Raw genomic sequence first — 13,645 nt, forward strand, 5'->3', positions numbered from 1 at the left:
TCCCTCTCCCTCTGCCTACCGCTCCCCTGCTTGTGTGCTCTCGCACTCTCTCTCCAAATGAGTAAAATCTTAAAAAAAAAAAAAAAACCCTGAACAAACGAGGTTTCAAATCAACATTCCCACTGTTGAAGTTGAAAATGAGACCAGTGTTTTCAGGAACACTATGGTAGCAAACTTAGGAGTGTGAGCTCAGAGTCAGGTTTCCACACCCCAATCCCAACCATTTTTTAAAAAGAGAGAAAATATCTTAAGGAAATTTCGAGATACATAAATTTACAGATGTAGAGCAATAAGTACAGTCTCGATATGGCAAGCACTTCGGTTATGACTATTGTATGATTTCCATTCCACTTCTTCCAGGTTAAAACAAACATATAACCAAATTAAGGTGAAGGATATCAACATTCCAGAGGACAATTTGGGGAGGAAACCATGCTAGCACTTGATATAAGTACTTCACATGTAATATTGAAAATCTCAGGAATGGCTGTAGGAAAGCTGACCAAAGAATATTATAGGCTCCAAATAGGGAAGAAAAAGGAGAAAAAATTATTGAGGAGGTTGTTAGGGAGAAACTCACACAAAAACAAAACCTAACAAAAGCAAACTTGTGAGTACTTTAGGAATAGAAGTGAGGCCTGTCTTTTAGGAGAGGAAAGAAACCCAGAAGATTTACATGCACAATATTTGCCTTTGGAGCCCACAATGTCCCCTTGGTTCTTAGGCCAGTGGTTCATCACGGACAAAGGGCTCCTCAATTGCAGAGTCTTCCTAGGGCCCCCTTCACATCCTTATTCCTCAGGCTGTAGATGAAGGGATTCAGCATGGGAGTGACCACAGTGTACATCACTGAGCCAATTGAGCTCTGTGAAGAATGAGTCGCAGAGGAACTGAAATAGAGCCCCAGGCTTGTCCCATAGTACAAGGAGACCACAGAGAGGTGAGACCCACAGGTTGAAAATGCTTTATATTTTCCTGCCGCAGAAGATACTCTCATTAAAGAGGAGACAATCAGAGAGTATGAAAAGAGGATCCCAATAAGAGGAAACATACCCAGTATGGCAGTGGACACATATAAAAAGATATTATTGATGAGGGTGTCAGAGCAAGCCACCTTGAGAATCTGAACTACTTCACAGAAGAAATGTGGAATTTCTGTGCCTGGGCAGAAGGTCAGCCACCTCATCAGTAGGACATGAATCAGGGAGACCCAGAAAATGATGACCCAACACACCAGAACCAGCAGGCCGCAGAGTCGTGGGCTCATGATGACTGTGTAGTGCAGGGGATGGCAGATAGCCACAAACCGGTCATAGGCCATCACAGTCAGGAGGAAACCATCCATTCCAGCAAAAATCATAAAAAAATACACCTGAATGAGGCATCCAGTATAGGAGATGTCTTTGCTTTGTGCCTGGATGTTTACCAGCATCTTTGGGACAGTAGTGGAGATGAAACAGATGTCAACAGAGGACAGGTTGGAGAGGAAGAAGTACATGGGTGTGTGGAGATGGGAGTCAGAGAGGATAGCCAGAATGATGAGCATGTTTCCCAGCACGGTGACCAGGTACATGAACAGAAACAAGCCAAAGAGGAGGGGCTGCAGTTCTGGGTCATCTGAGAGGCCCTGGAGGAAGAATTCGGATCCTCTGGTATGGTTTCCTACTTCCATGTAGCCGATGTGCCTGCTAGAGCAGGGGTTGAAAGCAATATTCAGTGAATAGCCAACTGGCACAGCAGCCAGTCATCATATTTCTAATACCACCTTTAGGTGGACATCCTTCACCCTCCATTAGTCCTTCCAAAGGCAATGATTCACTCACTCACCCAAATGGTAGCTTATTTTCAATCTAAATGTACTTAGGTATCCTTTCAAAAATTTAGACATCTCTATTTTTTTTTAATTTAAGCATTTTTAAATTTTTAATTTTTTTTAAATTTCCTATTCACTGGTTTAATTCTATTTGAAGCCATGGACATAAGCCAGTTTCTTCTATGATATGATCATTCAAAAGAAGTGAAGACATCAAATGTCTTCTTTGATAATCTCCATTATTCAGATATCTCTATACTAGTTATACAATGTGGATTCTCAACTCAAATAGCCTTACTTTGATGAGGTGATGCTGCCTATCAATGTGACAGTTAACTATCTGTTATTATTATGTGTCTTATTATTTTTCATTCTAAATATGCAGTTACTGCTATTAACTTCTTTGTGAGGATTCAGAATGCTCTTGTACACAGTAGGATGGCAATAAATGATGGCTATTTTTGTCAATCCCTTTGGTAGACAAATATCCCCAAATTCAGTATAGAGCTGTGATTCCAAATATGGGATCTTGGGTCAGTCTTTCTAGAACAGGAATTTGGTCTACCAATGTACTCTCTGTGTGTGACCCAGAGAAAGTTCATCTCTTACAGCTGCAGACAGTGTACCTCTACAATAAGAGTGGTAAGTATTCCCTACACTGTAAGCCTGGTTAGTGAATTAAATGAGATGATGCATGTTATGTTTCTACTGTAGTTCTTGTGACATTCTGTGGACACTTGGAAAATGTGAGCTTCTGCCCTTACCATCACAATAAATCTGCCTTGTATAGCTATCACTTATCAATATTAAACTGAGACATCCATCAAAGATGGAATTCTGATCATTATAAACACAATAGGTCTGGTAACTCTTTTGACCACCTTCAAGCACTTCTCATTCATGAATACCCTATACCTCCCTCTTTCAGATACCACTTGCCAGGTGGATTTCTCTAAGAACAGAGAAGAGCAAGTGGACTACTTAGATAATAGGGTGAAACAGAAGCACACAACCACTAAAGTAAAATACAAAGTTTGGGAGTGTGTGCTCCTGTGTGCCCACTCCGGAGCAGGTGTCTGTTGTATTAAAAATCAGCACTTCCGTTGCTGATTTTTGACATGTCTTGTAGATTTGATTTAAAATATTCAAAAACTTCTATAAAGGAAATCATCCTTTAAAAATTAAAAGGCAAAAAAATTAAAAGGCAAATTTAACATGAAAATAAATGTTTACATTATTCATGACAAAAAGGAGGTCCTTGTTATTCCTAATGTCTAGAGATTGCAATTAATTAAAGAGAAAAAATTACTGAGAACCAATTTATTCTGACGAGGTACATAGAAAAGTCTTTTCTGAAATAGGTACATTTGAGCTGCAAGAGGAAGGATGGGTAATGGTTAATCAAGGGAAATAAGGAAAGAGCACGTACTTCAGGTCCTGAGAACAGAATTTGCACTTTCTCCGTGGTTGGGTCAGCTCAGTAATGGAAGGGATTTGAGAGGCCAGTGAGATGGAGAGCAGACCGTGAAGTTCAGGAGGGACACAGTATGTGAGGAGCACACAGGGAGCTTCCTTTACTATTCCTTAATGTGGCTCTCACATTGGTGATTTTATGTTTATTTGTGGGCTAGAGGTTGTGACCGTTTTTGCTCTCCGTTGTCTTTCTAAAGATTTACATGGTGCCTGCACATACTAGGTGTTCCACACATGACATGTTAGGTGTATAATAAAGATTGAGACCAAAAGCTTCCACTAGAACACAAGAAAGGAATCTTCAAGCTCATCATATGACTAAATGTAGACAAAAACAACAACAACAACTTGGGACAGTAAAGTTAAATACAATGCAGTCATGCCTATTTAAGAAGAGTAGTATATCCTAAACAAGTAAAACAAGTATTTTAGGAATGGAAAGTTCATTAATGCTACGATGTTTGCTAAAAGTCTGCATCACAAAGATAGAAAAATGAAGAGGAACACAGCCATAATCACAATGGAAAAAAATATTTGAGAAAATATGATAGCCATTCCTGTGCTTAGTTGCCTGGAAAGAGTCTCTTACTACATGAAGGAACTTTGGTCAGTTTCTTAACACAATAAAGAATAGTTGGTTAAAACTGCAACCAAGGGGCACTTGGCTGGCTCAGTCAGTAGACCATGCAACTCTTGATCTCTGGGTTGTGAGTTTGAGCCCCATGCTCAGCACAGAGGTCACGTAAAAAAAAAAAAAAAAAAGAAAAAGAAAAAGAAAAGAACTGCAGCCAACAGGGTATTCTACATTAATACGCTAAATTATTTATCTTAAATTTGTGAGCAGGTCAAGACAATCTGCTCCAACTCAATCACTCCATATTCTCGTGAATATTTATAGAGATTAGTAAGATAGGAAACGGATATTAGTCTGAATACCAAATGTCAGAAACGATTGCATTATTTGTAGATATATTGTGGACACTAAAGGAAAACAACGACAATGCCTAACTATTAAGTGTGATCAGACACTTAAGGCAAATCTGCCAGCAGAAACAGTGAATATAACTTTAAAAAATCATATCACTTGAGGAATAAAGAGGACAACATATCATGCATTACATGTATCAGGTGAGTAGTTAAGTGATGGAACAGGAGCTAGGATTCATGGGAAATGATAAAGATGAGACTCACTGGAAAAGAACCTACTGAAGAGTGTCTCTAGATTCTGAAACAAAACAACAGCTGGGGAAGGGGCGCCTGGGTGGCTCAGTGGGTTAAAGCCTCTGCCTTCAGCTCAGGTCATGGTCCCGGGGTCCTGGGATCGAGCCCCGCATCCGGCTCTCTGCTCAGCGGGGAGCCTGCTTCCCTTCCTCTCTCTCTCTGCCTGCCTCTCTGCCTACCTGTGATCTCTGTCTGTCAAATAAATAAAATCTTTAAAAAAAAAAAAAAAGAGCTGGGGAAGACTGGTTTAAGTAGCAAGTAAAGCACCTTTGTACTACAGGGACTTCAGCTTTGTAGACTGACTAAATATAGGACTGTACCTAGCTCATTACTCTAGAGATAAACCCAGTGCCCACTTTCTAACCCCTTTCCCCCCTACTCCTCCAGCCACGACTGGGAAGCAATGATCCTGCCCTCTCTGATGATTATCATGGAAGCTTTCTATTCTCAGCGGTCCGTCCCAGGAGAACCCATTTGGGCTTTCCCCTAAGCTGCCCTCAGAGAATTACAGGAAAGTGGGAATGGGACATGTTATTATCATAGTGGTTGAATTCTCAAAGGTCCTCATTGAATAAATTGTTCTTCTGACTTTCCTCACTGCAAACAATTCAGGTCCCCTGGGATATAAAGATGAAAGAATGGCAAATTTTCAGTCATGTCTGGGTAGGCAACAGTGGGCAAAGATGAAAGTATATTCTCAAAAAAAAAAAATTCTTTTTTCTTTGGTATGACTTAAAATGAGAAAATATCCCCTAAGAAACATGTAATTTCTACAAGAACCAAAACCAGGAATCAACTTTGTGGAATACCCATTTCTTGAAGAATCTTTGGAGATTTCAAAGATCACTTAGTCCACAGTGTCATGGAGGCAAAGAGGTCCTTTCTGAAGAAAAGCAGAGTGGTTAATAGTTTGGGTTCTGTTGAAAGGACTAACCAAATGAGGACTGAAAATATCCCTTGACATTTGCTAGCGACATGGAGGCCTTTGTCGATATTAGAGAGGGCACCATTTTTTACCTCTAACATGAGGGAGAGGGACATAAACAATCCAGGTAGAGTGGGTTGATGAGTGAGTATTGAGGAAACAGAGGTGCCAATATAAACCACCTCTAAAGTTTGTCACGGAGTGTGAGGATAGAGGCAAAACTATGCAGATGAAAAATGGGGAGTATGGTTTTTAAAAATTTGTTTAGGGGTGCCTGGGTGGCTCAGCTGATTAAGCAGCTGCCTCCAGCTCAGGTATCCTGGAGCCCCAGGATCGAGTCCCGCATCAGGCTCCCTGCTCATCGGGGAGTCTGCTTCTCCCTCTGACTTCTCCCCCTCATGCGCTGTCTCTCTCATTCTCTCTCTCAAATAAATAAATGAAATCTTTTTAAAAAATTTGTTTAATGGGAAGTATGCAACACGCTTAATTTCAAAAAGTATGATGACATTTAGAGCAGACTTTTGCATACAGTAGATATTCTCGCTACACAATTCACAGGATGCATATACACTCTAAGTCAGTGACAATCATAATGTTCCCTAACTCAAATATATGGGATACTTGGGTCCAGAAATCAAGGCTTGTTAGAAGTAGCCCTGTCTAATGTCATGCCCAGTGAGCCGATTGGGCAGTATTTGGTTCAGGTCTCTTCAACTCTGGCCTCAGCAGCTTTAGAGCTCTTGACACCTACAAGGTTAGCACTTCCAGAAACATGGCCAAGGTCCTATTGAAGTTTTCCAGCTGCCTGGAATTTGAGATCTGTTAAGCCAGAAAGAGGAGACACCATTTTGGCAGGGTTAATTGACCGTCGTCATGAATGTCATTGTGTGAGCCTGGCAGTGGGCGTGCTCTGGTATCCACCTGTGACCAGTCAGTGGATAGGAGCAGCCCAGCAGGATTCTTAGACCAAAGACCGTGGTGGATACAGATAGCTGTCAGGCAGTTATGCTCCTGCAGCAGGAGATCTGAGTGGGTAAGTGAGTCAGCTTCCTTTAGCTGCGGGCAATTCTCCAAGAGGGTTAAAGGCTGAGGGTTGTCAGATGGCTGTAGTCCCTGAACCTGGAGACTTAAGCCCTTAATTTTGAAGAGAGAAATGGGTGACCCAACACAGGGTTTACTACAGTCTAATCCATTAGCATTTGGTTCATGACCTGCAACAATATGTACAGTGTCCATAAAAGTTCATTTTTGATGTAGAAGAGTCGGTAGTTGGGAAGGACTTTCCTTAGGAAGTGGGAGCCACAGTGAGAACCTAAGGACTGTAGGATCACTGACAATATTGACTGCAGCTTTAAGCCTCCTTTTTGCTCATGTTCAAATGATGACCTCTCTTGGGGCTACCTGTTTTGGGCCCCTTGTAGACTAATATAGCCAAGGCCAGGATGGGGGTAGGCTTGCTTTGGTCCTCTATAAATTTGTTCAAGATAACATAGTTTCTCCCCTTCGTGACACACAGAGTGCACCACAAAATCTAATTAAATGTTAGCTGTCAATTGTGTGCATGTGAAACCTTTGATTTCCCTACAGTTCTCCCTGGAAAAAAAGCAGGGCATCCTCTCGATCTATAAAATTGGTGGAGTAAGTTCTGAAGTTTGCAAAGAATAGCTGCATAGCACCTGGATTTCATCCAGCTGATGCCCCCATCTGTAAGATGCCCTGAGTAAAATCCCTGTATAAATTGTATCAAGTCAGGCACCTGGGTGGCTCAGATAGTTAAGCGTCTGTCTTTGGCTCAGGTTATGATCCTCGGGTACTGGGATCAAGTCGTGCATCAGGTCCCTGCTTAGTGGGGAGCCTGCTTCTGACTCTGCCTGCCGCTCCCCGTGCTTGTGCTCTCTCTGACAAATAAAAATATTTAAAAACAAAGAAACAAACATGAATCTCGGGCTCATGAGTTCAAGCTCCACCTTGGGCATAGAGCATACATTAAAAAAAAAAAAACAATAACTACACTCCTAATACGCACAAAGTGGAAACAACCCAAATATTCATCAACTGATAAGTAAATAAAATGTAATATACTCCTACAATGGGATATTAGTCACCAAGAAAAAACATGATGAGGGTGTATGGATGGCGCAGTTGGTTAAGCTGCTAACTCCTGATTTTGGCTTGGGTCATGATCTCAGGGTCCTGGGATCGAGCTCTGAGCCAGGCTCTGTGCTCAGGGAGTCTGCCTGAGATTCTCTCTCCCCCTCGCCCTCTGCCACGCCCCCACTCAAGTGTGCTTTCTCTCTCTCTCTCTCTCTCAAATAAAATCTTTTTTAAAATGATGTATACTACAAAGCATATGAACCTTGAAAAGCATACTAAGTGAAAAAAATCATTGACAAAAATTATATGATTTCATTTCCATGAAATTACTATACAATACAAACTGATAGAGAAAGAAAATAGATTTGTTGGTGCTTAGATGTTGAGGGAGGAAGAAAATAAGGTTTGGACAGCCATGGGTGCTTGCAGAGTGATGCAAAGGTTCTAAAATGTAACGCTTGCACCACTCTGTGACATACTAAAAAACGTGGATCGGTATAGTTTTAAAAGAGTAAATCAAATGGTATGTGAATTATATCTCAATAATAGCTGTTGCAAAACACAGACAAAAGGGAAAAATCATGATAATAGCTACATAAGTAAATTCATTAAAAATTTTGTCTCTGAAGAACATTGAGCAAAAAGATGTAATAACCATTAGCTGCCATAATAGTTTTACCACTCAATGCTAAAGCATAGTATAAAATTATTGTAAAAAGAGAGTATGATATGACCCTAAGTCTAGAAACTGATACAGGTGCATATAGAGCAATCCACTGTTTAATGAAAATGGAATTTCAAATCAGTATGTCAAGGATAGCTTATCAATAGATCATTCTACAGAAGACTATGTTTCTGGAGAAAAAGCAAAAATGGATCCACTCTCCAACATCACAGGATAAATTGCATTCTTGGAGTATAAATGTTATAATGTCATTAAAACATACATTAAGAAAGAAAATAGGAAACATGTATGTAATCTAGAGTTTGAAGAGAATTTTTCAAAGCAAGGCAAAAAACAGATTTTTTTCAAAAGATTCCTTTGGCTACATGAAAATGAAATATGTTATACAGAAACATGAACATAGCAAAACAGTTATGAATTCAAGGGATGAGTAAAACACATTTGATAACGCACATAAACCATTCTTGGTAATGTGCTAATAAACCAGGATCTAAAAGGACCTTATGAACTCCACCATGACCACCCACTGAAATCCACATCACCCGACAGTGGTGGGAACTTTAGAACCATTGCTGAGTAACTGAAAATGCCTGTTATAGGTGCTGTTCCACAACTTAGAATGGGGAGCCCTGGACTGTATGGAAAATTTTGAAAAATAAAAAAATTGAAGCAAATGCAAGTGTATATAGAGGAATTTACTACATAACAAAAGTGGAATTTCAAATCAGTATGTCACGAAAGTTTATCAATAGGTACTACTACAGTACGGTTTATTTGTGAAGAAAAAGGAAAAATGAGGGGGCCTCGTGGCTGAGTGGGTCACTCCTCTGCCTTCAGCTCAGGTCATAACCTCTGGGTCCTGGGATCGAGCCCCACATCGGGTTGTCTGCTGGGCAGGAAGCCTGCTCCTCCCTCTCTCTCTCTGCCTGCCTCTCTGCCTACTTGTGATCTCTCTGTCAAATAAATAAAATCTTAAAAAAAAAAAAAAACACACACAAAAAGGAAAGGAAAAATGGATCTACTATCCCACACCGCTATCCCATCAAACTACATTCTTAAAATGTCACTAAAAACAATGCATCTAGAAGAAAATTAGGAAATCTGTTGGAATCTAGAGTTTGAAGAGAATTTTTAGGGTAAGGCGGGAACCCTCAAAATTACTTGTTAAAAAAGCATCCTCTGAGGGCAGACCCCCCCCCCCCCCCCCCCCCCCCCCGCCCAGTCTTGCCCTCCTGACTTCCAAACACAGCACAGGCCTGGCTCGAGCCCCACCTAGTCTCTCGGGTCTGTCCCTGCCCTCTGTCCCCACGCTGGCCCAACTCCAGGATCCTCAGCATCCACTGGAGAGGAAACTACGGGTTCCCAGCAAGAAGCGGTCCAACGAGTCCTGCGGTCCTAGTTGGAGCCCCGCCCCTTACGGCGCGAGGCAGGAAGCGGAAGTGGCGTCACTCGCGCGCGGCGGTCTTTGCCGCGTTGCTCAGCGTTTCCCTGGGCGGCTCAGGTTAGTCGTAGCGGGCGTGAGCCTGTGTTCGGCGAGGCCGATTGAAAAGGAGGCCCGAATGCGAGGAGGGCGTTAAAACACAGGTGCGACCCAGTCCCCTCTTGAGAGGGGACGGGTCCTTGAGCTCGTGCCCTTCGCGGTCGCTAGTGCCCGCGTTGGGCCGGTCCGGGAGGTGAGGTGAGGGCGCGCCTGCGGATTGTTTTCGGCCACGGTGCCTCCCGGTTCAGACGCCTCAAGTAACGGTTGCGACTCTTTTCCCGGAGGAAGTGAATTTCCGACGAGCCAGGGACGTTGTCCCGACCCGGTGCCCTGCGGTTCTCACGACGCTGGCACTCCTGACCCTTGTGGTGAGCACCGGAGGAGCCTAGGATCAGCGGGACTTTCCTCTACTCATAGGCAAGAGAAAGTTTCTTGCTAGCGTTTGGCCTTGGCATTGTCTTTCTTTTTCTTTTCTTTTCTTTCTTTCTTTTTTTTTTTTTTTAAGATTTTATGTGTTTAGGGGTGCCTGTGTGGCTCAGTGGGTTAAAGCCTCTGCCTTTGGCTCAGGTCATGATCTCAGGGTCCTGGGATCGAGCCCCGCATCGATCTCTCTGCTCAGCGGGGAGGCTGAGTCCCTTCTCTCTCTCTCTCTGCCTACTTGTGATTTCTGTCAAGTTAAAAAAATAAATTAATTAAAAAAAAAGATTTTACGTATTTATTTGACAGAGACAGCCAGAAAGAATACAAGCAGGGCTAGCAGCAGGCAGAGGGAGAAGCAGGCGCCCCACCTAGCGGGGAGCCCTACGCCAGACTAGATCCCAGAATTCTGGGATCATGACCTGAGCATAAGGCAGACGTTTAAGGACTGAGCCACCCAGGCGCCCCCTGTTTTTCTTTTTGAACGTTACCTATAGGTAGAAAGAAAAGAGACTTAGGTTCAAGGGTGTGTGTATTTCTGTGTATAAGAACGGACATGTACGGGCCATAAGTCATTCTTCTAAATGAAAGCAAGAATACTCCGCTGTCTCGTGCTCTGAACGTCCTGGGCCCATGCATCCCCCACAAACCATCACAAGAAGGGCCTCCAGGAGAAAAAGGTGGGGGCCTTGTGGCACTAGTTCCAGAATAACTGACTTTACCCTTAACGGGATGTTTGGACTGAGTGTGGTTTATCCCCTCAATTTTTCTTCTGTAAAATCTGAAACTTTGAACAAAATTTGAACACCCGGTACAGTGAATGTTCATTATAGTAGTTTAACCCATTTTTAACATTTTGCATGAATGCTCTCTCTGTGTGGATAACTGAATCCATTTTATGGTGAACTCCGAGCATAAGTTGAAAATAAAATACATACATTAAACTTGATCTTTGTTTTATTTTTTATTATTAACAATTAATGTATTATTTGTTTCAGGGGTACAGGTCTGTGATTCATCAGTCCTTTTATTTATTTATTTTTTTTAAAGATTTTATTTATTTATTTGACAGAGGGAGATCACAGAGAAGCAAGCAGAGAGAGAGGAGGAAGCAGGCTCCCTGCTGAGCAGAGAGCCCGATGCGGGGCTCAATCCCAGGACCCTGGATCATGTCCTGAGCCGAGGCAGAGGCTTTAACCCACTGAGCCACCCAGGCGCCCCATCAGTCTTTTTTTAAATAAGATTTTACTTATTTATTTGAGAGCGTGAGAGAACATGAGAGGAGAGAAGGTCAGAGGGAGAAGCAGACTCCCCACGGAGCTGGGAACCCTGTGTGGGACTCGATCCTGGGACTCTGGGATCATGACCTGAGCCACCCACGGCAGCCCCATTTTTTAAGATATGATTCATCAATCTTAACACAATACACAGTGCTCACCACAACACATACCCTCCCCAATGTCTATCACCCAGCCACCCCATCCCTCCCATCCCCCTTCACTCCAGCAATCCTCAGTTTGTTCCTGAGATTAAGAGTCTTTTATGGTTTGTCTCCCTTCTTATTTCCTTTTTTGCTCTCTTCCCCTATGATCCTCTGCCTTGTTTCTCAAATTCCACATATCAGTGAGATCATATGATAATTGTCTTTCTCTGATTGACTTATTTCCCTCTAGTTCCATCCATGTCATTGCAAATGGCAAGATTTGGGGGTTTTTTGTTTTGTTTTGTTTTTGTTTTGTTTAAATATTTATTTGACAGAGATCACAAGTAGGCAGAGAGGCAGACAGAGAGAGAGGGGAAGCAGGCTCCCCGCTGAGCAGAGAGCCTGATGCCGGACTCAATCCCAGGACCCTGAGATCATGACCTGAGCTGAAGGCAGAGGCTTAACCCACTGAGTCACCCAGGTGCCCCAAGATTTTGTTTTTTTTTTTTTAAAGGCTGCATAATATTCCGCCATATATATACATATACATACATACATACATACATACATACATATCTCACATCTTCATCCATCTGTTGATGGACACCTGGGCTCTTTCCATAGTTTGGCTGTTGTGGACATTGCTGCTATAAACATTGGGAGGCACGTCCCCCTTCAGATCAGTCCATTTTTATGTTTGGGGTAAATACCCAGTAGTGCAATTGCTGCGTCATAGGATAGCTCTATTTTCAACTTTTTGAGGTACCTCCATACTGTTTTCCAGAGTTGCTACACCAGCTTACATTCCCACCAACAGTGTAGGAGGGTTTCCCTTTCTCCCTATCCTTGCTACCGTCTTTTGTTTCCTGGCTTGTTAATTTTAGCCATTTTGACTAGTGTGAGGTGGTATCTCATTGTGGTTTTTATTTGTATTTCTCTGATGCCTAATAGTATTGAGCACGTTTTCATGTGTCTGTTGGTCATTTGGATGTCTTCTTTCCAGAAATGTCTGTTTATGTCTTCTGCCCATTTCTTTTTTTTTTTTTTTTAAGACTTTATTTATTTATTTGACAGGCAGAGATTACAAGTAGGCAGAGAAGCAGGCAGAAAGAGAGAGGAGGAAGCAGGCTCCCTGCCAAGCAGAGAGCCCGATGCGGGGCTCGATCCCAGGACACTGGGATCATGACTGGAGCCGAAGGCAGAGGCTTTAACCCACTGAGCCACCCAGGCACCCCTTCTGCCCATTTATTGATTGGATTATTTGTTCTTTGGGTATTGAGTTTGGTAAGTTGAGTTTGGTAGATTTTGGATACCAGCCCTTTATCTGATATGTCATTTGCAAATATTCTGTCCCATTCTGTTAGTTGTTTTTTGGCTTTGTTGACTGTTTCCTTTGCTGTGCAAAAGCATTGGCTTTTTGAATGTTACCAATAGTAGATGAAGTCCCAATAGTTCATTTTTGCCCTTGCTCCTCTTGCCTTTGATGATGTGTCTAGGAAGAAATTGCTGTGGCTGAGGTTGAAGAGTTGCTGCCTGTGTTCTCCTCAAGTATTTTTTTTTTTTTTTTTGACAGAGGTCACAAGTAGGCAGAGAGGCAGGCAGAGAGAGAGGAGGAAGCAGGCTCCCTGCTGAGCAGAGGGCCCGATGTGGGGCTCCATCCCAGGACCCTGGAATCATGACCCGAGCCGAAGGCAGAGGTTTTAACCCACTGAGCCACCTAGGCGCCTCTTCTCAAGGATTTTGATAGATTCCTGTCTCACATTGAGGTCTTTCATCCATTTTGAGTCTATTTTTGTGTGGGGTAAGGAAATGGTCCACATTCCTCCTTCGGTATGTAGCTGTCCAATTTAACCAACACCATTTGTTGAAGAGGCTTTTTTCATTGGATACTCTTTCCTGCTTTGTCGAAGATAGGTTGACCATAGAGTTGAGGGTCCATTTCTGAGTTCTCTATTCTGTTGCATTAATCTATGTGTCTGTTTATCGTGCCAGTACCATACTGTCTTGATTACAGCTTTGTAATAGAGCTTGAAGTCTGGAATTAGGATGCCATGAGCTTTGGGTTTCTTTTTCAATATTGCTGTGGCTATTCAGAGTCTTTTCTGATTCTATAC

The 13,645-nt window shown here is 42.4% G+C and overlaps 1 protein-coding gene across 1 annotated transcript; it reads right to left on the reverse strand.

Moving 5' to 3' along the window:
- Window positions 1–754: 754 nt before the first annotated feature.
- LOC116882847 (olfactory receptor 7D4-like) lies at window positions 755–1,822 on the reverse strand. Its single transcript, XM_032883478.1, has one exon. It carries the CDS (start codon window positions 1,670–1,672, stop codon window positions 755–757), a length of 918 nt encoding a protein of 305 aa, XP_032739369.1. The 5' UTR covers window positions 1,673–1,822.
- Window positions 1,823–13,645: the final 11,823 nt, after the last annotated feature.

The sequence above is a fragment of the Lontra canadensis genome, unplaced genomic scaffold (genome assembly GCF_010015895.1).
Source record: "Lontra canadensis isolate GAN:19392208 unplaced genomic scaffold, GSC_riverotter_1.0 scaffold88, whole genome shotgun sequence".
NCBI classification, from domain to species: domain Eukaryota; kingdom Metazoa; phylum Chordata; class Mammalia; order Carnivora; family Mustelidae; genus Lontra; species Lontra canadensis.